This window comes from Sturnus vulgaris, chromosome 1 (assembly GCF_052056855.1).
Source record: "Sturnus vulgaris isolate bStuVul1 chromosome 1, bStuVul1.hap1, whole genome shotgun sequence".
Taxonomy (NCBI): domain Eukaryota; kingdom Metazoa; phylum Chordata; class Aves; order Passeriformes; family Sturnidae; genus Sturnus; species Sturnus vulgaris.
The window spans coordinates 118743134-118767792 of NC_142243.1; the positions used below are offsets into that span (position 1 = coordinate 118743134).

Genomic DNA, 24659 nt, shown 5'->3' on the forward strand with positions numbered 1-24659 from the left:
GATGTGTGTGTTTTCACTAGGTGATGGGTTTTAAATTTGAGGGTTTTATAGTATAATGGTAGATATGGGAAAAGATGGAGATTTTTGGGTGGTGTCCTTCTCTTTGTTAATCTTCTTCTCCCTTCTTCTTCACAGAACTTAGGTAACAACCTTTGGTTAGTCAGTCAAATATCACTCTAGAAGTTGTGGGAATCTATTATTGGGTCAAAAAGCTAAATAATATAGGTGTTAAACTTCTATTGGTTTATTTAGCTTTAAAAAGCCTTAAAGCAGGCTCAGCTGTAACCATTTTTTCCACTTCTACCAAGGAGCTAGAAGTGCTGTCGTACTTTCTGTAATTTCTGATAAGACACAATAAACATCCAAGCCCGAACAGAATTGCCTCAATCGTGTTTCTCTTAATCCTAGCTCTGAGGGAAGATGGACAAGACTGATGACAAGCCACTAATAAGTGGTGCAAAACCCAGCATACACCCCCACACAGGGTTTTCACAACATCTGTGTACAACTCTGTGGCATATGTTGCCTAAGTCCAGGATGACAGACAATTTCATTGTACATCCAGTCTTGCATATATTGGTGAGAAGGAACATATTTGAAGTTGCATGCAAGAACTGCCCAAAATGCCATACTGATGTGGGACATTAAAGGATCTTTCAACTTGCTCCACGGTTTCACTTATGGAGAGTAGGACATTAATAGAATAAGGGCTAATAATGGTACAGTTACTACCCTGCTATTATTTTCTCATGGGAACAAGAGGCTTGAGCAGAATGGCGTAACATAATTAGGAAGAGAGGTGGAAATGATGTTGGAAGGAAAACTTCTTCAGACCCAAAGAGCAATAGTATCTGGGCGACTTCTAAGCACTCACTTTCACAAAACGACCAGCTTTCACAGCAACACAGTGTGAAAACAAAAACAGTAGAGATCGTGAATTATATTTATCATAAACTTGGCTGGAATAATCAGTAACTCCTCAGGGAGGAAGTCTCACACACAAGATGGATACAGCACAACTGAAGCAACATGATATGCATTACTGGAAAAAAAATCTGGAGCACAAAGAAACAATAAATACCCCCTAGAAAGACAAAATACAGAAAAACACCCTTACAGACCAGTATTTTCAGAGAATTTATTTATAGAATTTTTATTTCAATTTGGCACACAGTTGGAAAATGCTAATACAATTTGGTGGGACAACAGTAAAAATGCTGGAGTGCTGCTAATCCCTTGGAGAGAAAAAATGAAATGTGAATTGCAAATAAGGAACAATGAGGGTAGAAAACAACGTTACCTGAAAGTGGGCTCTATCAGCTGTAGACCATAAAAAAACCTGAAAGACTTTGAACCTCAGACACTGGGATGACATTTCCAAATGCAGACTGAAGATGTTAAGAGGCAACTTTAACACAGCCCAGGTTGTTTGCTCTATTGACAGAAGCTGAGCTTTTCAGAATTGAGCTTAATTTACTGTTCCTGTTTTATCTGGCTTGGTGCTGCTCACATTGAGTTCAGTGGGAATACTGCTATTGAGTTCAGCAAAATTAAGCCTTTCACAGAGGGCCAATGCAGCCTCTTTCATAAGCTCTGCACCCAGGGAGGCCACCAATGCCAAATACTTAGAACATTATACTGAAAAACCATTTTCTCCTTCTTTCTGGGTGTTTAACTTCTTCTTAGTCCACCTGCATCTTTTCTGTATGTTCATTACCCCTAATTGCATCTTCTCTCCACTTTTCCATTATTTCACTGGCAACTATTCCACTTCTGGTAGAATCAGTCACTACCTTGGGCCTTAGTCCCAAACATTACCAGCTTCAGGATAAATTGGAGAGTTGACTGCTGGGGTCCTCTCACTCTGGGACTGTCTTCACCTCCGATATCTCATTTTTCTTGGTCACATCAACTAAGAAAGGATCAAGGATCAGAAGAGAACAGAGAGGAAGAGCAAAGAGGGAAAAGTGGCCACTAATTACTGGATCCAGAGAGAGCCTCAGAAGAAAACTGGACGAGCGCTTCTCACAGAAGAGCTGAAAGCTGCTGTGGCTGAAAGCCATAACATGTAAGGCTTCAACAGCTTCTCAATATTTATCACAGGTGCATGACCTGCTCGCGGAGTGGGAAGACACTTGCAGTAAGTACTAGGACATCATTGCAAAAGCTGCCATAAAAAAGTTGTGGTTCACAAGTCAAGCAATTGACTTGTTACCTCAATTACCCTCAATCCTCAGTTACCGCATTCTTGTCTCAGTGAGTTACATTACAGTGAAGCAGATACAGTGCAGTTTTATCATTGAGCATAACAAGTTAAAAGACAAGACTATCAGTGATATGTTGGCAAAGTCAAATCTGTAATTGTTTGCGTGAAAGGGCCTAAACCACTAAATCACTGAAGAAGGGCTCAGCATGAGTGCCCTGACTGAAAACCATCCATTCAGGCTTGCCTTGGTTAGAGGCAGTCCTTCTTACCTTCCTCCTGCTTGGGCTTAAAATCCCACAGGCATTTATTTGTGGCCCACTGAATCTTATCTGTATCATTATCTAACCCCTGAAAGACAAGAGATATGAAATAATCAATGCAATTTAAAATAAAGAAACAAAAATAATTGTCCTCTGTTGCAACTTCTTCAGCACAGCCACCTGCTTCTTTCCACTGCTCTAGTTTACTTCAGAAAACAGATCTACCAAGGGGTTGGGCATAACTGGGGAGACAGTAGCCCAGAAAAGCAGTTTTCTCTGAGAGAAACTGCTACTGGAATGACATCTAGGAGACAATGGACCAGCCATTCCCTGCTGGCACAACACAGCAGAGGCCCAGAATGACACTTAGACACTTCTCACTGCACAATTCTTGGGAGATGTGGTCTTCTTGTTTTAGACATTAAATCAAGATTTTACAATACTGCATTACTGTTGTACAACCCAAACAGATAATAGGATGCTGCAAAGACATTGGAATACACTTATTTATAAACAAAAAGGCAGAGATGAACCCCAGTACTGACTCCCTCCTCATCTCTGATATCTAGCCATTGGCCATTAAAAAAAAAAAAATCAAAACTTTTCTCACACCTGAAGCCAATTAGAAAATCTGTCCCCTGCAACAACCATGAAGTAAATGTATGGAACAATATCACTAGATAACTTTGCAGCTTTGCCTATATGATTAACTCACTATCCAAGTATGACATATCTGCTAAGTATTTTCATTAAGTGCTCTGTAGATCAGAACAGACAGCTCTTAAACCCATCTGTAAAAGTCTGGCAAACAGGTTAATCTCAAAACCAGTTAAATCCAATATTCAACCCATTTATTTCTGTGTCCATTTATTTAGGAAACATTCATTCAAGGAATGAAAGCTAGAACACTTGGTACAGTACCAGGTATTATCTATGCTATCATACACTCTTTTTTTAGAAGAATGAAAAAGGAAAATACATACAGCTTTAGAATAATTTCACTTGCAACCACCTTAATCATAATAGCCACCCAAAATATCCACCATTGGAAAACCAATGCTAAAATAATATACTCTCTTACTTCACTTATTTGGATCTAGAATGCTATGATTTTTTTTAATTAAGATTTTTAAAAAATATATATTTTTGTAGGACCCATCTCCAACATGCAATTGTTTTAAGTAACATCCCTAAAAATGTGTGCAACAGCCTCATGTGGAAAAGGCTAAAATGTAAAAAACACTGGTCTTTAGCCCAGCAGTGAGATGTGGGTATAGTATGATTTCCTACCCTCTGGGCATAAAGTTAAGTCACATCCACACTGATGAGACCAAGCCAGAACTTAAGCAGAAGTTTCAGAATGGAGTGTAAACACAGTCAAAGAAATGACACACTGAGTGTTAACACTATACAAAGAAAGTGCACTGGGATGTGTGCACTAAGCAAGCACTTGTAAATACTTGCTGGTCTGCATAAGAGTTACATTTATTGCAAAATGACCTCTGACACTGGTATTCACCAGCTGCTCCCCTATTCTCACACCAAAGCAGCTACTCTTTAAATTACACTGGGAGACCACAAGCACCACTTAGCGCTCAACTGTGGGAAAGCTCCATGAGCTCAGGATTACTCCAAGTAATTAACTGGGCACCACACTCTCACCTCTTCCTCAGTTTCACCGGGGTGAGATTAGGCCAGTAAAGGTCCCCTGTGAAAGGTACTGAACACTGGGATCCATTGCAACAAAGTAATTTAGGACATTAATGTGTCTAAACAAGTACAAGTCTTCCTAATGGAAGGCTAGGCATTTTAGCCAGCATATGGGAGGAAGGAAAGGAGGGCTTCTCCTAAGGTACTTTGTTTTCCTAAGAAAAAATAACTTAGGCAAATACTTTTGTTCACTGGTCTGTCGTCAAGTAAGATACAAGTAAGCCCTTAAACATTATGTAAAATTTTTAATTTCCCATGCAGGAAGTCTGATCACAGCTTATACAAGGAAGTGATAGAAGCATTCCTCAAAATAAAAGCAGTCCCATTTTCATGATGTTTACATAGGATTTCAAGCTGATTCTAAAACCCCAACTTGCCACAGATTTTATCTTAATAGCCTACTTAAATATTGTGCATTTGATCTCTGTGACACAATCAGGCTTGTATACTAGGCTAACTATGGCTATTTCTCATATTTAAATTTTAATCAATGTTCTTTAACAAATAAACATACAAACAGCTTTTTTTAAAATTAAATTAGGCTTTAAGACATTTAAATCAGCCTTAAAAAGTTGCACTCTTCTTATAAAATGTTAAAATCTTGATAAATGTTTTTTTTTAATTCTTCACTGAAGTCTGGATGCTCAACAACTTTTTGAAATAGATCAGATCCTTTTTAAAAAGGGCATGATCACTTATTTGTCACAGCGTATAGCAGCTTCTTAAATTTAAGAACTGAAAGTAAAATTGCTTTGTGTATTATCTACATGTGTAAAAGTTATTTTCAAAGAGCAGCATTAGTGTCTGTGTTGGAAAAGAAATTCTCCAAAAACTATCTATACCAAAAGGCTTGTAAGACTAAGCTTCAGTCTCCTTTGCCAGTAAATTTAAGAAATAAAAGTCTGTATCTGTAGTTATGCAAGATCTGGGAGGTCTTTTGGATATGTGAACTTCAGTTAGAAGTTGAAAGCAGTTTCTAAACCTTCTCCACTACTGACCTAAGGAGAAAAACCTCTTTTTAATCAGAAGAGCAGTTCTCATTAACAATATGAAAGAAGTTAAAATTAAAGAATTAAGGGTTTGGATCAAGTAGCCTAAGCCTAGACTGAACAAACTTTGAACAGAAACCATCTATATTAACTAAGAATGTTAGCATTCTTGAGGAGATGGGCAGCTTATTTTCCAATAATTCAAATAACACATACATTTTAACCTTCTGAAGTCTTTCAGGGGGATGAAGAGAATGACAATGCAGACATGTTTGGAGATAGAAGTCCACATATTTTAGAGGTACAACAAATTGTCATTTGATATCAAAGGACCCACGTTCTGTTCTGTATGTAGTGGATTGCAAAGAACATTTTTCAGTAGGGAGTTGCAGACCTTGCTGTACTTCAAGTGCCACATGTTCTTCAAACTTGATTAAACAGATTCAGGTTCTAATGGTCTCTCCTCTCTCTGTGAATAACCACAAACCAAATAAGCACAAGCTGTTTGGAATGGCTGAAGAGCTTTCTGCAGAAGAGTGTGCTGGAAGCTAAAAAGACAAAGCTATTCCTGGAGTTGTAGAAAAAGTGCTGGTTTATACCTTGTGCTGGAAATGGAAATAACCAGTCAACTTCCTATTTCTGTTAACTCATTCCCTATGACTCTGTCCAATGGAAAGAAAACCCAAGCAAATAAAGTAACAGGTAGTGAAGGAAGAGGCTGCTTCTATAGGCACAAACACCACATGATGAACAAGCCCTACATTAGAGAAAAATTTAGCATGCATCTTCAACACTGTTTGCAGAAATCAAGGACAAGAAGTAACTGCTAAAAACTATACAAGGAAACACTGCTTTCTTTTAAAAAGGTGTAAGGAAATAATTACACTGATTAATAAAACACTGATATTCACAACCCACCTGAACTAAAACTGGTTTACATCTTCAGGAAAGAAGTCAAAATAGTACAGAACATTTCTTTTTTTCTCTTAAAAAGCAGAGAGTGCCACACTGTGAAGGATAAACTGTTGCTGCATATAGATTTGAATCAACCTTTTTGTGCTTTCTGTTCAGGGGATACAAAATACGAAGTCATGATTCCTGATAAACCATTTACAGTCATCAGATGCCTATACAAATCAAACTTTTCTTCCTACCTAATTTATTATGGAATCACTAAAACTACAGTATGATGTAAAAGGTTTCAAGAAATTCCTGTGAGAAATACTTAGGTTATTTCACAAAAAAAAAAGTTGGATTTTTCTTTAGTTCACCTATGCTCACCAATATATATGTGGTAAATGCACCTTGAGTATAAGAACTGCATGAAAACAGTCTGAAAAAAATAAAACATGGAAACTGATGTGTGAGACCATCGGTCCCTTTCCTACTTCCAAATATTATTATTATTTTATTCTTTAATACCACCACTGACAAAACCCAATGCAAGATATAGTCCCCAAACCCACACCAAACTGCTTTGCTTTGCTGTGCATCTTTTCCAGCAGGTTTTCACACCTGCTTCTTCAGACAGAGCATCTGGAGGCTACAAAAGCACAACTTGTACTTCTCCATCAGTCATGCTTATTTATGTGATGTTTTTTCCAGATCTGGAAGTTTTTCTATTAGTGCTTTATGGTTCATGTTGATACTGGCTATAAGTCCTCCTTCATTCCCATCTGAGCCAGTGTAACTAATTTCTTCACCAGTCAGGGTAGTCATATGGCCACCCAATGCTCTCAACACTGCATTTCCAGCACATATGTCCCACTTCTTAATGTAGGTGACATGGATATACACATCAGCTTCTTCTTGATTCTTTTCGGGCACGTCAAGGAGGGCCAACACTTTATAACCTAGAAGAAATGAGCAGAGGTAAAAAAAAAATTAAACCAAGCCTTCCTGTCAAAATACATTAAAAGAACAAGACCAGAAACTCAAATATGGTTCTGCTCTTATGTTTACTCATTCATTTCTCAATCCCTGTGTATCATGCTCAAGTCTGTCTTTCTCTCCCTGGCTTTTTATTTCAATAGAAGGAAGATGTATACACCACTCTTTAATAAAGCAAATCATCCCAGGGGATTCCCCTTTATTATTCATTATATAGTATAAAGTAATTACTCAAAACAGTATTCATTCTTTTATGGATTTTTTTCAATTTTTCAGCTCTTCCACCAATATTCTTGTTTCATTAATCTGATCATTTCTTCGTGTTCTTGAATAGAGTCAAGCCCTGAGCAAGACCTGCTATAATCAGTTACACTTCCACTATCTCTGTCACTTAGGGTCATTATAAAGAAGCAATGCAAGACCTTCTTGACTAAACAATCTGTAAAGGAGCTCTGGCTTTTCACATTAAAGACACAAAAAGATACATTTCTGTAAAAATAAAATTTTGCATGGTTTTCTGAGACTGCTCTTGTTCACACTACTGCTTCCCATTTATGTTCTGTCAGTAACACGTACATCACTTAAGTAGAAATTATTCTAAAACTTCTTTAAATTGAGTATGAGGCAGATAAAAATGGACTTTAGTAGTACTAATTTTCTCTTTTGACATAAATGCAATAAACAGTATCAAACTTTAATGGCCTTTTCCTTAATTTTTTTAAATCAACCATACTAACAGCTAACTAATAACCAGCAGATTGTCTTCCATGAATGTGCCTGTGGTCACACAACCCTTTTTCTCCTACTGAGGCATCAGTACCTTCCATGAACACACATCAGCGTGTTTCAGTGAAAAGACCACAAAATTGCTGGCCCAGGTTCAGACTCAGCAATATACTGACTTGTGAAAAGCCTGAATTCTGAACTAAGTTTGCATGTAGGTTCCTAAATACAGGAAAAACTTTGTCCCTATTGTCAAGTGTTTGCTTTCAGTGATGCAAAGATCAAAAGGCAAGTGGAAAAAGAGAAGATACCACAGTACATCCTTCTGTCTAGTAACAGCTACACCATCAAAACATTCAGAAGCAATAAAATGGATAGAATGCTTAAAGAAGCAAACCTGCTCCACCAGCGGGGATTATCACAGTTTTATTTCCAAATGTCTGCCGTGCAACCTGCTCAACTTTTCCTGCATGGGAACGGGACACAATAATCCTTGGAGTCTTCTCATTGTAGGAGGAACGAGCTTTTACATTTGACCCACCATCCACCATTGCCCAAGCTATAAGAGAAACAAAAATTCTGCTAAGATTTACGAAAGACAATCTCTGTTAAGTGTGAGGATAAAAGGGTGATTATGTAATTACCATCAATTACCATATGTAATTGATACCTCTGACTTAATATGTCTCACTACTGTAAAAGAGAAAGGTAGGGCTGACAGAGGATGGGGTGCATATCCACATGTGCACACAAGGGAAGAGAAAGAGGCCACATACACATTGGTGCATATGGCGTTGTACCAAGCCTGCCTGTTCTTGTGTGATTCTTCCAAAAAACAGAGTAAGAGGAAAAATCCCAAGTAGTTAATATTTAGAATTTGCAATTAGAAATCCACCAAAGTTAAAAGGATGGTTCCTAGTCAGAAATACATCCAATATGTCCTCAGACAATGTTTTTATGTAAAAACAAAAAGCCCTACTACCCTTTAAAGCAGATACCAAATATGCTATGGAGTTACTCTATTCAGAAAAATAGTAATGCTAAAGAAGGAAATAGCTCAGGAGGAGAGTGCTACAAAGAAAAATATTTGATATTACGTTTCAGAGAACTGAATTTAGAATCCACAGCTTCTCCCTTGTTTCATCACGAAGTTCAAAGCCAAGCTTGGTAGGTGGCATCCTCTAACCATTAATCTGACATTTACTTAGTAAACTACCCAGCAATTTCATCTCAGTAGAGGGCCAGATTGTTTGGCAACAGACTGAGCTCTGTGTAGTAACAATGCTGACTGCCCTTTATTGTTTTGAATTTGTGTGGTAGTATTAGGAACAACCTGACTCATAACATACCAGTATTTCCAGCTTAGAAAATGAATACTTGTCACACAGAATGACAGAATTCATTGCATCTCATCTGATTCCATGTCTGAACATTGCACCTTCACTACTATCAAAGGAGATAAATTCTCAACATTACAATGCTAAAAACCCATTTCTTCAGATAGGTATTGACATCTAATATGTTCCAAAATCTCCAAGATTCTTGAAGCTCATTGGAATATAGCACTTAAGTGACTGGTAATTAAATTCATATTTATAGACAGCAAAGTATTTGGCACAAAATGTTGAGTATTCAGTGGGCCAAAAAAGGACAACAAATACAAAATGCATTTATTCACTTTGTTTTTTGTGCCAGATCTACTGTAAAATTTCAGGACTCTAGAGGTCAGTATTGCCTAAGGGAAAATGTAAACAGAAATTCCTGTTTAAATACACAGTAAGACATGAATACTTAAACTACTCTGAAGCTTTCAGAAGTGCATGCAAATTGCCAAACTTGAAGCAACATTCCCTGATACATCATTAATACTAAAGAATTAATTACTTGACAGCTGTGGCATTAAAAGCATATCAGATAATCAATAAGGCTATGCTAGACAGTCTTGCCTGTTACATACCAACAATTACCATTAAGATCTTTTTTCAATCTATTTTTATTCACACTGAATAAACAGCAGCTCCTTGGGTATATTATCAGAGACCCAAGTTATTCTGCTAAATGAGCAGAGTACTCTTTTTTGCTAAAGACTAAAAGCACACATGACACTGGTCAGTATTTATAGGTTTAACTTTTTTGTTTGCTATAAACACTGTAATCAAAGGGATCTTAGCTCTTAAAAATATTTTCAGTTAGTTAGTTCTAAATGCATCATTTTTATTTTAAACAAGGATGGCATTTTCCTTTGTGGTTTTACAGAGAACACATCTACAGCTCTAATTGTATGGTTTGCTGCAGCGCCCTTTTGCTGCTGCAGAAGGTATATTTTCTCACTTATACCTACAGATGTTCTCTCAAACATCTAATTTTAATAAATACTATGACTGATTATGATGGAAATAGGTGAAGGCATGAAGGTACCTGTGTATGATGAGAAGGGCTTGTGTATCACACCTATTACTGGTTTGCCATTTACAGCCACACAAACCATAGTCGTGACATACTGCCGAAGATCCTCTGTGGGCAAAACAACAAAGTGAGCAAGTTTACAATCAGATGCCAAGAACACAAAAGGAAAACAGACAGGAGATTGTTCAGATTATTCTCTGAAGACTAGTTTACATTCTGCCTCTTGCTGTTATGTAACTTTGATGTATCTTCAAATAACCTTTCAGTTTTCAAAAGACTTTGAAGACTTTTCAGCTTTCCAGCAATTTTTGCTGTTCAGTAGATGGAACCTGTACTCCTACCAGATCTAATGCTAACAGCTGTGTCTTATGCAACAGGTATATTCTGGAAATCTGTGCCCCTCTATTCTCCCTTCTCTGCCTCACCTCCTATCCTCTACTGGTTCAAAAACGGTAATTCAAAAATCAAAGAACACCCACTGGAAAGGATAATTGTACCAATTACATAGTCATAAAAAAAAGAATCCCATTTTTCTAGTTGTTCCTTAGTACTTATTAGCAAGAATTTTAGTTAGATTGCCTTGAACTGCTTATGAACATCCTAAAATCTTTCAAAAGGGGGAAGACTTAACTATGCATGCTTTTATAAAAAATGACAAAAAATTTCTTATATCAAGTTAAATAGGCTATTTACTTAGTATTCCCTTTAAATAAACAAAACCAAAAATCTATGATACTTAGAGTTGCCACAGTAATGACTGAAATAAAGAGATGTGTAATTCCAGTATAATCCATAATTGACAGTTACCATTTATTATAGCAAGTACTTAGTTGAAAGGATACCAAAGTAATTTCGGAGTTGGAACATATAAAAGTAAATGTGGTAATTTGAGAACTACAGAGATTTCATTATACAATTTGTTCAATTAAATCATGTTAGCTTTCACATAAGACACTTTAACAAGAAATGTCCTTTTAAATACTATCTTGTCTCCAGTGTAAAAGGCAAAAATCAAAATTACACGCATGATTTGTCAACAAGAATCAGCTACCTGTATATTCTTGTGTAGCATCTAAAGGATCAATCCAGACAGTGACACTTTCTGCTGGCACCTCTTTAGGCTGTATTTTTTGCTTTATGTCTTCAGGAATACTGTGATCCCAGGAGACTGTCTCCTGATCAGCTGTATCAACACGCTCCTCAGAATTTATCTGTGGTGAGACAACAAAAGTAGTTGCATTAACATATTGGATAGAATAACTGCAGAAAATTACACGTTTGCTCACATTTTCTCTTTCTTCCTTCACCTCAAATGCAGAAGTCATTTTTTCAGCAACTCACAGGCTATTATGGTTATGTGACAAGCAATGTAAAACCACAATTCAGAATTTTACTGTGAACCACACCACAGCTGGACATTGTTGCTTTGGCTGCAGCTCTCCCTACTGAACATTCCCACAGTATGAATCACATTTTTAAAAATCAATATTTAAATGCAGCTGCTTCAAGTACTACAGGCAGAACATTTGACTCTGGAGAATCATACAGTACACAGACAGCAGGGGGTTTAAAATTAAATTTATAAGGCCAGTAGAAGCACATGGAAATTTAGAGATATATTATCACCAGATATTGTGCAGACTGTGCATGAATTGGACATGAAGAAATCTTAGTATATATATTCCTGCTGCAGGCATTCAGTTACAACTAGAAATGTAAGCAGCTCAATTGAATTTAACCACTACATAACTGTCAGACGAATTTATTTCACAAATAGGTAAGTAACATCCCATATCCATTTTTATGGTAGGTTGGGGTAAGGTCCTAAGATGGACAGCAGTCAAAAGTCACATTTAAGCCTATTGTCACCTGCTGCCCAGCTTAATGAATTTACTCCACACCAGAGGGCATTTCACTACATCAAGCAGAGTTTGGCCTGGTAGCAGAGCACCAATCTGTTGAATGGAGTAACATTCTTCAAAATCCAGCACAATATCCTTGTGACTGTAGTAGCACAATATTTTTGGATGACCAGAGACGCAGTTGTACCAAAAGCTGTAGGCAAGTGACATGGAAAGACAATGAAAATGAAGGAGCTATCAGACTACATTTGAATGTGACAGACATGAGCAGGATTTTTACCTAATTCACATCATAACAAGAAAAAGCACCACACATTCCTCAGCTGTAACGGGGTATTAGCTAAGAATTAAGGGCCATTTTCTCCAAGAGAATTTGAAAAGAAAAAGGAAGCAGAACTGCAGCAACTGCAGCCATACATCACAGTTGTCTTCTCACGTAAAACCAGTATTTGAAGCATTATATGCCAAACATGGAGCTCTTGAAGTTGCCGTGACATTTACAAATTAAACATCTGTCACTATACAATAAACCTGATGATTGCATTTTCCCCTAGGGAAAACAGTCCTGCAAAGTCAAGATGAGCAGTTCCACTGATTTGGCAGTCTCAACATAGCCCCTGGGCAGTCTAAGTTCTACTACAGCACATGACATACCATCATAAAAAAACATTTCCTCAACAGAAGAAAGGGGCCTCCAAAAAGCTAAAGGGTTGGAACTGGTGCTCAAAAGGAAGAATATCTTGTTAAACCTGTTGTTATAGTACACTAGAATGTAAAGTCTGAAACTATCTGAAAGGCACTGTTTTCAGAGAAACACCACACACTAGCTCAGATTCTGTAGCAGTGGCTGTGACACTGCAGCATTTATAATGCTTGTGAGGAGTCTCTCCCAAAAGATATGATTATTCCACTAGAAAAAAACCAAAAACGGGGAGAGAGTGATCCGGTTGCATAGACATCTGGAGAAAGTAAAAAAGCCCAAAACCAAAACCCCAAATGGGTCACTCATTCTTCCATTCATATGACCATTTACTCTGTAGCTTTGGCTGAATACTTGCCTGAGCAGGATTCACCAACCCTTAAAACTTCTTTTACTCCTCCCGTTTTCTTTTTTTGTTAATGAAGGAGAATATTCCTGGCAAACATGCCTCTGTGTTAATTCCATGTTCCTATTTGTCAATCTCATTTGCTGGCAGCCTCCAGAGGCCACGACCTTACACTTTAAACTCTTCTTAAGCAATATGGATATGTAGTTCACTGCAATCCCAAATCCTCACTCATAAATTAGGAGTAGCTATCGTAGAAAGACAATCACAAGGCCAAATATTTCAGGCACTAGACCTTATTTCAGCAAGACACTCTGGGGTTAATTGTCTAACAGCTGTAAGGTGTATGAGCCCATCTGGGGAAGTTCTAAAAACTGAACACTGACATGAAGGTTAACTACATTTTAGCAATCTTCCCCAGTTATGCTTGAAGCAAAAGCCCTCCTTACAGAGCTGCATCAAACACTGAGGTTTAATAAAATATATGTAAATCAGTGCATGGAATACAGCTGAAAAGTAAAAAAAAAAAAAAAAAAAAAAACAAAAAAAAAAAAAAAAAAAAAAAAACAAAAAAACCCAAACAAAACAAAAACCCACAAAAATAAACCAAAAACCAAACCAAACCAAAAAACCCCAAAACCATTATTTCATAAACAAGGCAGTCTGGCTGCATCTCACCAGTACAGAGCTCCCCCAAAACCAGCCTGTAAGGTTCAGGAATTGTATAACAAATGAGGGATGCTGCTCATGGGACCCAGCAGCAGAGGTCCAACACCAATCCCAGGATCAGTCCATGGTGAGCCTTCCAAATCATCCAGGTGTTTCCAGCCTTTGGAAATCTCTGCATAGAGAACACTCCTGTCCAGCACACTGGTGACTGGAACACAGATCTGCTCAGGAACACAGGAAGAACTCCAGTGTAACATGAACCTGTCTGGATAAATGCAGTGCTCTGAACAGACAACAGTCCTGACAACACAAAGACTTCAGAGAACCTCACAGAGGCTCTTTGTCCTATGCTGGTTTAGTCTCTATCAGCACTTCATGCTGTCTTTGTGGCAGCTTGTCACCCAGAAAACCTACTTGAGTGCTAGCTAGCTGTCCCTGGCATGGTGCACAAGTTTAGGCTTTTTCCTGGTCTGAAAGAGTGGAACACACCTGTAGTTTTGCCTTTGAATTCACCCAGGGAAGGTGAGTTAAAGTGAAAAAATATATGCAAACCCCATTCCTCCCACAAAAATAGAAGATTCTCTTCCAAGACGTCAAACCACACATGAAAATGCAATGCTTTTCTTAGAAAGTGTTTGGTGGCATGTGATTTTTTTTTCATTTAGTACTCCCCTCTCCTTCCCTTCATACTTCTCCAGCTCAATACTAATTTTATGTTTTAATATGCAAATAATCCAGTATCTTGAAAAATGTGAGGTAGCACAGCACTTCATTCTTGAGAGCATCAATAACCCCATTGGAAAATTATGTCCTCTGAAATCCAAATATTAGTGCTGTTTCATCAGAAACTAAAACAAGAACACCACAAATAGTATCACACCTGTACTCTAAAAATACCAATTAAGCTACTCAAACTGGGAAAAAAAAAAAAAAAAAAAAATCCCCCAGATAAAACAAAAAACAAAACATCTCCCCCCACATACAGAGTACAGGTAACAAGAAAAGTTAACATTTACCAGTCAGAATATGAACATAAGAGTATTCCAGCTACTGCCTTTCAAAAACAGAGATTGGAATAGGTTGCCCAGAGAGGTATAGACACCCTGTCCCTCAAGTGTTCCAGGTCAGGTTGGATGGGGCTCTGAGCAACCTGACTGAGTTGAAGATGTCTTAAGTTCATTGCAAGGAGGATGGGCTAGACGGCCTTTAAGGGTCTCCTCCAACTCAAATTATTCTATGATTCTATGACTCAATGGATATTAAGTCTATTGATTTGACCAAGGAAGTGAAAAGCCTGGAGCCCTGCAAGCACAGGGAAACATTAGTAAAATATGAGTAAGTGTTTGTTTTTCTGTTTTGTTGGTGCATTGATGCTGCATGACCTACACAGCCATTTCACCAGTGATTATGTGGTGTAAGCATTATGCATGCCCAAGACTCAACTTTGCCACCTGACGTGAGATGGAGGAAAGAAGTGGAGAGACAAAAGTAAATTTTTGCAAAGTAACCATTTGCAAACAATAAACCAACAGTAATTTCAACACTTTCCTTCTGAGTGACTGAGAGAAGTCCTCTGTGGACAGAGGAAGATACTTTATAATTACACATACCTTCTGTACTAATGTCTAGAGCAATCACTAAGAATTCATGTTCATGTCCGTCCAATCTGGTGGTCTTCTAGATGGACTGACTGCAACAGCTGGCAAGGGTGCCAAGACCAACTGGTGTCACCTACCTAGACTTCTGTAAGGCCTTTGATAGGGTCCCACACGGCATCATTAACTCCAAATTGGAGAGATATAAAGATTATTCATTTTTCAAGGAATTGGATGGATGGACACAGCCAGGAAGTTGGTGTCAACAAGTTGTACATCCACATGGAGGCCAGTGATGGTCTCCCTCAAGGCTCTGTTTTAGGACTGGTGCTCTTTTATACCTTCATCAATGACAATAGTAAGATGAAATGGACCCTCAGCAAGTTTGCAGATGACATGAAGCTAAGCAGTGCACTTGACACAGCAGAAGGAAAGGAAACCATCCTGAGGCACCTGGACAAACTTGAGAAGTTGGTTAATGAGAACCTCATGAAGTTCAACAAATTCAAGTGCAAGATGCTGCACCGAGTTTGAGGTAATCCCAGGCCTGAGTACAGACTGGGGAAATGCATTGAGAGCAGCATAACAGAGACAGACTTGGGGTTTATCATGGATGTGTGCTCAAAGCCCAGCCAGCCAACTACCTCCTGGGATGCATCAAAAAAGCAGCATGGTCAGCAGGTGGAGGGAGGTGATTCTCCCCCTCTCCTCTGCCCTGGTTAGACCCTACCTGGAGTGCTACAACCAGGTATGAAGTCCTCAGCACAACAATGATGTGGTTCTTTTAGAGTGGGTCCAGAGAAAGACCACAAAGATGATGAGAGGGATGAACACCTCTCCTATGAAGACAGGCTGAGAGCTGAATTTAATCAGCCTGGAAGAGAGAGAAGGGTCCTGGGAGACCTTAAGGAAGCCTTTCAGAACTTAAATGGTGCTTATAAAAAAAGAGGAAGAATAACTTTTTACATGGGCAGATAGGGATATGATAAGAAGAAATAGTTTTAAACTAAAAGAGGAGAGATTTGGCTTAGATTTTAGGAATAAATTCTTTACTGTGAGGGTGGTAAGGCACTTGAGCACACTGCCTAGAGAAGTTGTGGATGCCTTATCCCTCAAAGTGTTCAAGACTAGACTGGATGGGGCTTTAAGCAAATTGGTCTAGTGGGCATTCCTGCCCACGACAGGGTAGTTGGAACAAGATGATTCTCTAAGGTCCCTTCCAATGCAAGTCATTTGATGACTTCACATTACCCACAACTACACACCTTGGAAGGTATGCAGACCTATGAGGTAGCTGCATGGGACTGTAATGGATTTGCTCTTATTTGACTGTGCTTCAGATATGTCCCAACTCAGAGAAGAGTGGTTCAACCAGCAGTCTTTGGGATTTCCCCCACTTAGAGACCCCTTCAACCACTGCTGCTGCACTGCACCAAAGAACAACCCTATAATCACTGCACTACAAAACAGACTATTTTACCTCCATTTGGCTCTGCTTCCCTGTTTTTCTCCTCAAATGTATCAGAGGTGAAAGCTGTCTCAGCTTCTCACAGCATCTGTACATACACAAATTGTGTGAAGGATGCCAAAAGCTCTGAATGTAAACACCCACTTGACAAATCAGGACATATAAATATGCTCAACAGGAGAGCACTCTCTAGGAGAGCAAAAAGCACTCAAAGCACCATTATTCCCAGTACGTCAGGAAAATATCTAGCGTACCCTGGTAACAAAACAAGGCTCCAGAACCTGTTACAAATGGAGGGGGTGTGCATTCACACCAAGATCACACCAAGACTTAGCTCACCTGCATCCAGGACCATTCATGATCCCTCCCTTACAGCTTTCGAATTTGGGGGTGGTGAATAGCAGTTTTCACAATGAATGAAAGCTGCTTCTTGAAAGCTTAGGTTACTTAACTCCAAAAAGAATGCAAGCTGGGAAATCAATGTAGCACTTATTTTTGTAAATTTAAAATTCCTATAAGCTTTACAAAATTTGAATAGTAGCCTTACCAGCATAGTAAAAAAAAAAAAAAACAAAAAAAACCCAAAAAAACCCCACAACCCTGGTTTTATTCAATACACTGACATTTTTAAAGCCAGCTGCTTGGTTTTGAAAAGGTTCTTTTCCTCCTTAGATTACCACAACTATTAGAAAGAAAAAATAAACTTTTACAGGTGATCTTTGTGCCTTTCAAAAATGCTCTTCTTGCCAAGGTTCAATTTACATAGTCTTAGCAAGGCAGACTTTGTTATGAAAGGAAAGAAGACCTCGCTGGATCACATGGTTTTCTTAAAAAAACCCCAAAACTTATTAAAAGGTAGTTAAGTTTAAGTAAGTTTAAAGTCCTAACTTTTAATTAAAACTGCAAAGCATATTTGTATATAAATGTGTAAGGTATAAAATCATATAAATGCATAAAATAATAAGAGGTATAAAACCTACTGGTCTCGTGTTGCCATTCATTTGATTAGAAAACAACAAGTATTTCTACAACTATACCACAACACTGAAAAGGGACACAGGTCTTTTTCAAGGCACCTAAGACAAGGCAGACAGAGGTCTTCCTCTACCATCAACTACACCTTTGCTTATTTTAGTAACGAGAAGCCACTTAATGCAGGAATAAGATGACAGGATATGCAAAGAAGAGTCTGGACAAGCCTAAATATCGAGAAGTTTAATTAGTCCTTAACAAAACTCAATAGGTGACTTTGGCCATTAAGCCAGCAGGAAGCACATTAAATCCTGAAACAAACAGGATTTAATAAATGATAAAGATACATCCAATGACAATTCTGTTTCTGTGGACTTACAATGAATAGAGGTTGGTGAAAACAACAAAAGTGGAATTGAGGGAATCAGCACGGATCATGGGATTCACTGTTTCCACTGGTAATCTGCAGAAACAACTAGAATTTTAGACCAGGAAAATAAAGCCACTTGCTCATTAGCTCACACAAGTGGTTTCACCAGATAGCAAAAATCTCCATTACAGTTCTATACAGACCCAAGCCTAGCTAAAAGAAAGAGGCGACCTGCTTGTCACAAGAGTTGCAACACTTCATTTTAAGAAAAAATCCAAATAAGGACAAATAGAAATCTACCAATAAAATAGATAATACACAAAAAAGTCCACTGTTTGTGACTGGCTACACTAAGAAATTCAACTCTCCAGATGCTCAGCTGATAGATTACACACCTACTGTGCACAAACAAGCCAAATGAACGCCTTGTAATTGCATCTGAAAAGATAATCACAGAACTCATTAGCATAAAGTTACAGTCTTTAACTTCATTTTTATGCAGAGGGAGTGGGCATAACTCATCTGGCATCATTTGGAACCCATGTTAGGAGATGCATCTCCAGGCAACACCTATTACTGAGATTTCAGATTAACATTCACACTTCTTGTTTTACTTAGAAACTCACTGGCAGTTGCAAAGACCATCTGGGTCAGAAGAACATGAATTTTATTAAAAGCCCTAAGACCTGAGGAGGCTATTTCTCACAACATGAAAACCCAAATTACCGAACCTACTCACTTAAGTGCAATACGTCTGAAGTTTAAGTAGTATTTTCTTTTTCAAACCTAATTTTTTAACATATCTATCTTTCACACAGAATCAGTATCAGTTGCAGAGCTTCCCATCTCAGATGAAATTCCAGTTTTTTAGGTATGGTAGTTGGCACTGTAGTCAGAAGCCTGTAAACAATGAGTTTAAACCTAGACAGTACTTCAAAGAGCCTGATAAAAAAGGAATACTTGGAGTCATTAATCTTCAAAAGTCTCATTAATTAAGAAGAAAATCAAAGTAAAAGTGACATTTCTTAAAGTTTCATTTCAAGTGCTGATTCCAGCATTATCATGCATAAGCTTGAAATGCAATATTTATCACCAGTCTTAACTGGGAAAGACACATAAAAACATTTGGTTTCAGAACAGTGGCAAGACTCATAAAAAGATGCTCAAAGAGAAAGACTGCGACAGAAGATTACTTAATTTCCACTAGAGCCACAATATAAAAAAAGGTAGCAAACAAGATGAAATTCTATTCAGTATTTACACTAGAAAACAAGAGGTATAGCTGCTGTAACTCTAAACAAACAAAAAAAAAAAGACAAAACCTCTAAAAATGAGAATGTAGGGCAGAATACAATGTGACCATTAAGAATGAAGTCTACATACTGCAAAAATAACTCTAGTATAGTACAGCAGCGAAATAGCAAAATTGTGTGGGTCACTTTAAAATTGGCTTTTTCAGTCAGAGGACAAGAGGTAATCTGGTCAAAGTGAAAGTCTAAGGAACAATCTGTATATCACTCCTGCCTTTGTGATCAAGTAGCGCTGCTCCTTCAGATGTGCTGGAGATGGGCTGCAGTGAGAAGTGAACTAAAGTATTCCTAAATAACCTTTCTTTTAAAAACTTCTATTTTAATTTTTTACTCGGGATACAGTCAGTTATCAAGATCCCGACATTGACCCCTGGACAGGCCACATTAAAAGAGTAAGACCCTAAGGCATAATGCTGAGAGGGATCTTTTAGCAGGTAATGCTGCTAAAACCCTGGTATCCTGAGACCATTTCTTTACAGAAGCTCTTCTGAGCAGAACATACCAAAGTTTTCAGCTAGTCTATCACTGAATTTGGAAATAAGCCTCCCCAGTCCACTGCCATCCCAACAGCAGGTCTGGGTCAAGCATCTCCTTAATCTCCTCACCTAATTGCCACCTCAGTCCTTATCACACCACCACTGTGCCAGCACAAGAATAAATAAGGCTGCATGGAGAACCAACCCGGAGAGAAGTAACCCAGAAAAGATAAACAAAATAAATAAACAATAAAAGCAGCAGAGAAGATGATTACAGCTGGATCAGAGGTTTAACTCATTCTTAGCGAGGACAACATATTGGGAACACAGGAGCAGTAATACCTCAAGCCTGTGACTGCAATTGAGAACTTCCCCAAGAGAAAGCAACGCATAGGTTTTGGCATTAAGTATATTTTAAAATCAACTGTACAAAGATGCTTCATGGAATACACATGCAGATATTTACTGCTGGATGTTGAGTTCAATCAGACAACACTGGTTAATACCCAAGGTAGCAGTGACTTGTCCCTTTGTTCCTTATCTTTCTCAGGCCTATTTCTGAGGGATATAAAAACACCACCACTAAATCTAAACTAAATCTACACAGTGATAAAACTCTATTGAGCTGCACTTCTTTGGTCTTACTTAACATAACCTTGAGAAGTCTGAACTGATACAAACTCATCTATTCATATCAAACAGAGCAGGTGATGTCAGCAGTGGAGTTCCTCTTCCTCTGTAGAGACATTATCTTTACTCAAGAGAACAAAGGCAAACACTTTCTGTGGAACTTTTTTCCCCTAAGATTTTCAAATACTTTTATAAACCCCAACTCTTAGTATTGTAAGATTTTTCCTAGATTTATTTCAGCTTCTGCAAGTGGCAAGTCTAACTCTTCTATCTCCTCTTAATAACCACACTTCAAGAGACTCAGATCTATTTAAGAAAGACTGTTTGCATGCCTTCCTTTTTTATGTCCAGCAGCACAAAACAGGGAATCCAGTGCTGCTCCCTGACTTAAGTTTATTTCAGTCAAATGACTTTTCCTCTGGGTTATTTTGAAACATGGGAAAGCTCCAGTTATTCTTAGAGAATCACAGAATAATAGAGTGGGCTGTAAGGTACCTTCCAGATCTCACCCCAACCCCCCTGCCATGGGTTGGGACACCTTCCCAGGTTGCTCAAGGCCTTATCCTGCCTGACCTTGAACACTTCCAGGGAGCGCTCATCCACAACTCCTCTGGGCAACATGGCCCAGTGCCTCACCACTCCCACAGTAAAGAATTTTGTCCTAATGTCCAATCTAAACTGCACTCTTTCAATTGAAAGTCATTCCCCCTTGTCCTGTCAACACATGTCCTTGTACAAAGCTCCTCTCCAGCTCTTCTAAGCCCTCTTCAAGTACTGAAAGGCTGCTGTAATGTCTCACAGGAGCCTTCTCTTGTCCAGACTGAACAACTCCATTTCCTTTGCTTTTACAGGCATGTTTTAGCACCTAGTTTGTGTGCTGGTTCATCTTCTTCCTGGTTGCAGCATTTGGCAACAATTTAAGTACTGAGGTAGTTCTGTTAAGCTCAAGAACTTCAGATGTGAGAAAATCAGCATTTTGCATACGCTTACTCTTGGAATTATTGCAGTTTTTGTTTGGCAGCTTTTATTAGCATCATCTTCTCTGGCAAGGAGGGAAGAGGAGGTTTGACTTGAGCAGCATTTTTTATTCTAGTGTCACTCTGTACAGGGGGATAAGATTACAGATATAAAGTAAGATATTTCTTACATTATGCAATTTTATACTGCCTCAGAAAATCCTCTATAATCCTTATATTCACACCAAACCTCAGTAAGTCTGTTCTATGAAAGTGCTGCAGTTTTAGATGGGTTGCTCACAAGTTACACTTGAAGGATTAGTAGATTGAGATGACCTTGCCTTCACACCTGAGAAGCACACAGTATGTATATAGTAGTAAAAGAAAGTTTTTATTTTAGTTTAGACAAATGTTTATGAATACATCTCCATCACAGATTTTAAGAGACAAAATCTCTAATCAGTATATATATAGCTTAGTGAGAAATTTTTAAGCATCACATGAGGTAAGATGCTATTATCCCCATCATGTTCTCAGAATATTTAACATCCCACAGCTGATCTGTCAGACTGAATAACTCCAGATCACCTGAAAAACTCGTCAAATACACTCATCCTAGACATCCTCAGTGCTCAAGCTCAGTCAATCTAAGGAGGAGTGGGGAAAAAGAAAAGACATATGCCTGGTATTTTCCAGTTCCACTGACCTATGCACACATCTTCAGTTTTATACTACCTTTGAGAACACATCTGCAGTTTCAAAAGTACCATCTATTCTTAAAGAATAGCAGCACACATCACCTGTGAGAAAAATAAAATGGAGTACCAAAGTTTTTAAAACTAGATATTCAAAGTTAACACCCTCTGCCAGAAAGACACAAGTCAGACTGTCACTGCTAAGAATCCCAGGCCCAGAGCAGAGTTTACATGCGACCACAGAGCAGGCAATACACAGTTCACTGTGTTCTTCAAGCCCAGACAGAATCCCCAGCCCTCTCCTGAAGCACAGGCAACTCTTACATCTAGATTAATGAAGTCCCTCCATCCGTGAAAGGGGAGAAAGCATAGAGGCTTCAAGCCAGCTAAGCTGTAAAGCCAAGATCTCTGAGGGCACTGAATAATGCAAGAGAACAGGGGTCAATACTTTTTCTTCCTTTAACACTGAGCCTGTGAAGATGCCTTGTCACCAAAAGACAATCCAGCAAATCTTCAAAACAGAACCTGCATAATCTTTCTGTAGAAGAAGATTAGTCACATCCCAAGTTTATCTCAAACATTGAGGAATTTGTTGTTTCCTCTAGATTTCATATTCAATAAGTTCTTTACAACACTTTAAAAACCACAAAACAAACAAAAAACCTCAAAAAAAGCCATCAAGCTAAAAACTAGACATTTTTCTGTGGAACTTTCAAAACAATTACTGAAAATCGAATAGTAACTCAATAAACATAAACCATACTTAGCTACTTTTCCTCTCAACCCATTCAACAGAAGCATGTGATCACCACCTCTGAGATCCAAATTTAGGGCTTTCTATGCATTTCAAATGCCCGTGAAAAGCTAAGGAATTTAACATCAAAAGACAGAAATTCCCATTGACTGAAGTGTAAGGAGAAACAATGCCAACAAACCCCAAAAATCCTCAAAGTATAGTTCAAAGGTTAGGGTGCTACCTTAAGAGATAGACCTGGATTTCAGAAGTGAAGGAGAGCAGGAAGGGGTGTACACCTCGGAAAGCAAAATAAACTCATTTTGCTCAGGTAGGCAGTGATCCACAGTATTGACACAGCTGTGCTTATCTGCTGTCCCACAGCCACAAGAGCTAAACACTCGGTTACTGCAGTGCTATGCTCCTAAACCTCGAATCCTCAGTCGCTGCTCCTGCTTATGGCTCTCCCCATAAGTGACGGCAGGAAGGATAACCACGAAAACAACGGCATTCCGAATTTCTGCATTTTAACCGTAGGCGGAATTTGCGCTGCGCAATTACCTGTATCCTTAACCACAACAGCGAGAGCCGGCGTTTCCCCCACCCCTCCAGCCCGCAGTGTTTGACACTGTTTTACCTCTCGTGGCTTCGCTTGCAACACAGTCCAACTCCTTCCCCTGCAACCCAACACCCATGCAAGGAGCGTGAGGTGGAACTGCCACAAGTCCAGCGGGAGGGGAAGGAAAAGCGCAAGGAGCGTGAGGTGGCACTGCCACCAATTCAGAAGGAAGGGAAAGAAGAGCGCAAACGAGGGAGGGCAGCGCTTCCCGCCGGCGGTCACAGAGCGGAGAGGCGCCGGTGCGGAGCAGCCCCGCGCTGAGGCTCCACACCGGGACACCGGGGCACCGGCGCCGGGCCCGCGCAGCCCCACGGAGGGCACCTGGCACACACCTGTATGGCGGGGAAGGCGCCTTTCAGCAGGTAGAACATCCTGCGGTTGGAGAGGAGGTCGCCGGTGGTCAGCTGCTCCTCGGCCCCCTCCCGCGTCTTGCCCTTGGCCTTGGCGTTGAGGACGTTCCCCTCGCGGACCCGCTTCACCTCCTCGCCGCCCCTGACGGCGGCCAGCACGGACACGGCCAGCAGCTCCCGCAGGTCAACGGCGCCGCCGGGCGCAGAGCCGTGAGGCGTCTCGGGCCCGCCGGCCGCCGGCTCGCTCAGCATGAAGAAAGCGAAACGGCCGGCCAGGAAGCCGGAGTAGAGGTGGTAGAGGACGCCCAGCCCCAGCAGGCAGAACACGGCCATGCCGAGCGGCGAGAGGCGGATGCCCATGGGGGCCATGGCCGCGCGGCTGGCGGGTAGCGGGGCCGGGCGGTCACCACAATGCCATGGCACGGCCGGGGCACTCCGCTCCCGCTGCTGCGGCGGCGCCGGGCCGGCTCCACGCTCGCGGCCGGGAGGCAGCGCCGTCTGTATCCGGGTCAGGCGGAGGCGGGGCCGGCTGTGCGCGCCGGGCACGTCGCGCTGCCCGCGGCTCTGGCTCTGCGCCGTCCCGGCTGCCGGGCTCAGCCTTAGCAGCGCCCGCTGTCCAGCGCTCGCTGCTTCTCCGGAGCTCTGTGGTTTCGCGTGATCTTCTCCTCGTCTCCCTCTAGGCAGCCGATGCGCCAGGAGCCCGCAGCGCCGGGGCCGAGGGAGC

General features: G+C 39.9%; 1 protein-coding gene across 1 annotated transcript; it reads right to left on the bottom strand.

Annotated features, from left to right (window-relative positions):
- Positions 1 to 3316: 3316 nt before the first annotated feature.
- Positions 3317 to 24444, bottom strand: BPNT2 (3'(2'), 5'-bisphosphate nucleotidase 2). Its single transcript, XM_014873083.2, has 5 exons — positions 23918 to 24444; positions 11236 to 11395; positions 10197 to 10292; positions 8176 to 8337; positions 3317 to 7018 (listed from the first exon to the last, which is right to left on the bottom strand). The coding sequence occupies exons 1-5, from the start codon at positions 24302 to 24304 to the stop codon at positions 6747 to 6749; spliced, it is 1077 nt and encodes a 358-aa protein (XP_014728569.1). The 5' UTR covers positions 24305 to 24444; the 3' UTR covers positions 3317 to 6746.
- Positions 24445 to 24659: the final 215 nt, after the last annotated feature.

Bases quoted from the DNA above. Each gene is read 5' to 3' on its own strand.
- BPNT2 (XM_014873083.2), bottom strand. From the start codon at position 24,304: ATGGCCCCCATGGGCATCCGCCTCTCGCCGCTCGGCATGGCCGTGTTC. The intron at 10,293-11,235 runs GTAGCTGATTCT...TTTTGCCCACAG, and splicing joins TGCTACACAAGAATATACAG to AGGATCTTCGGCAGTATGTC. The intron at 7,019-8,175 runs GTTTGCTTCTTT...CATTTCTTCTAG, and splicing joins AATCCCCGCTGGTGGAGCAG to GTTATAAAGTGTTGGCCCTC.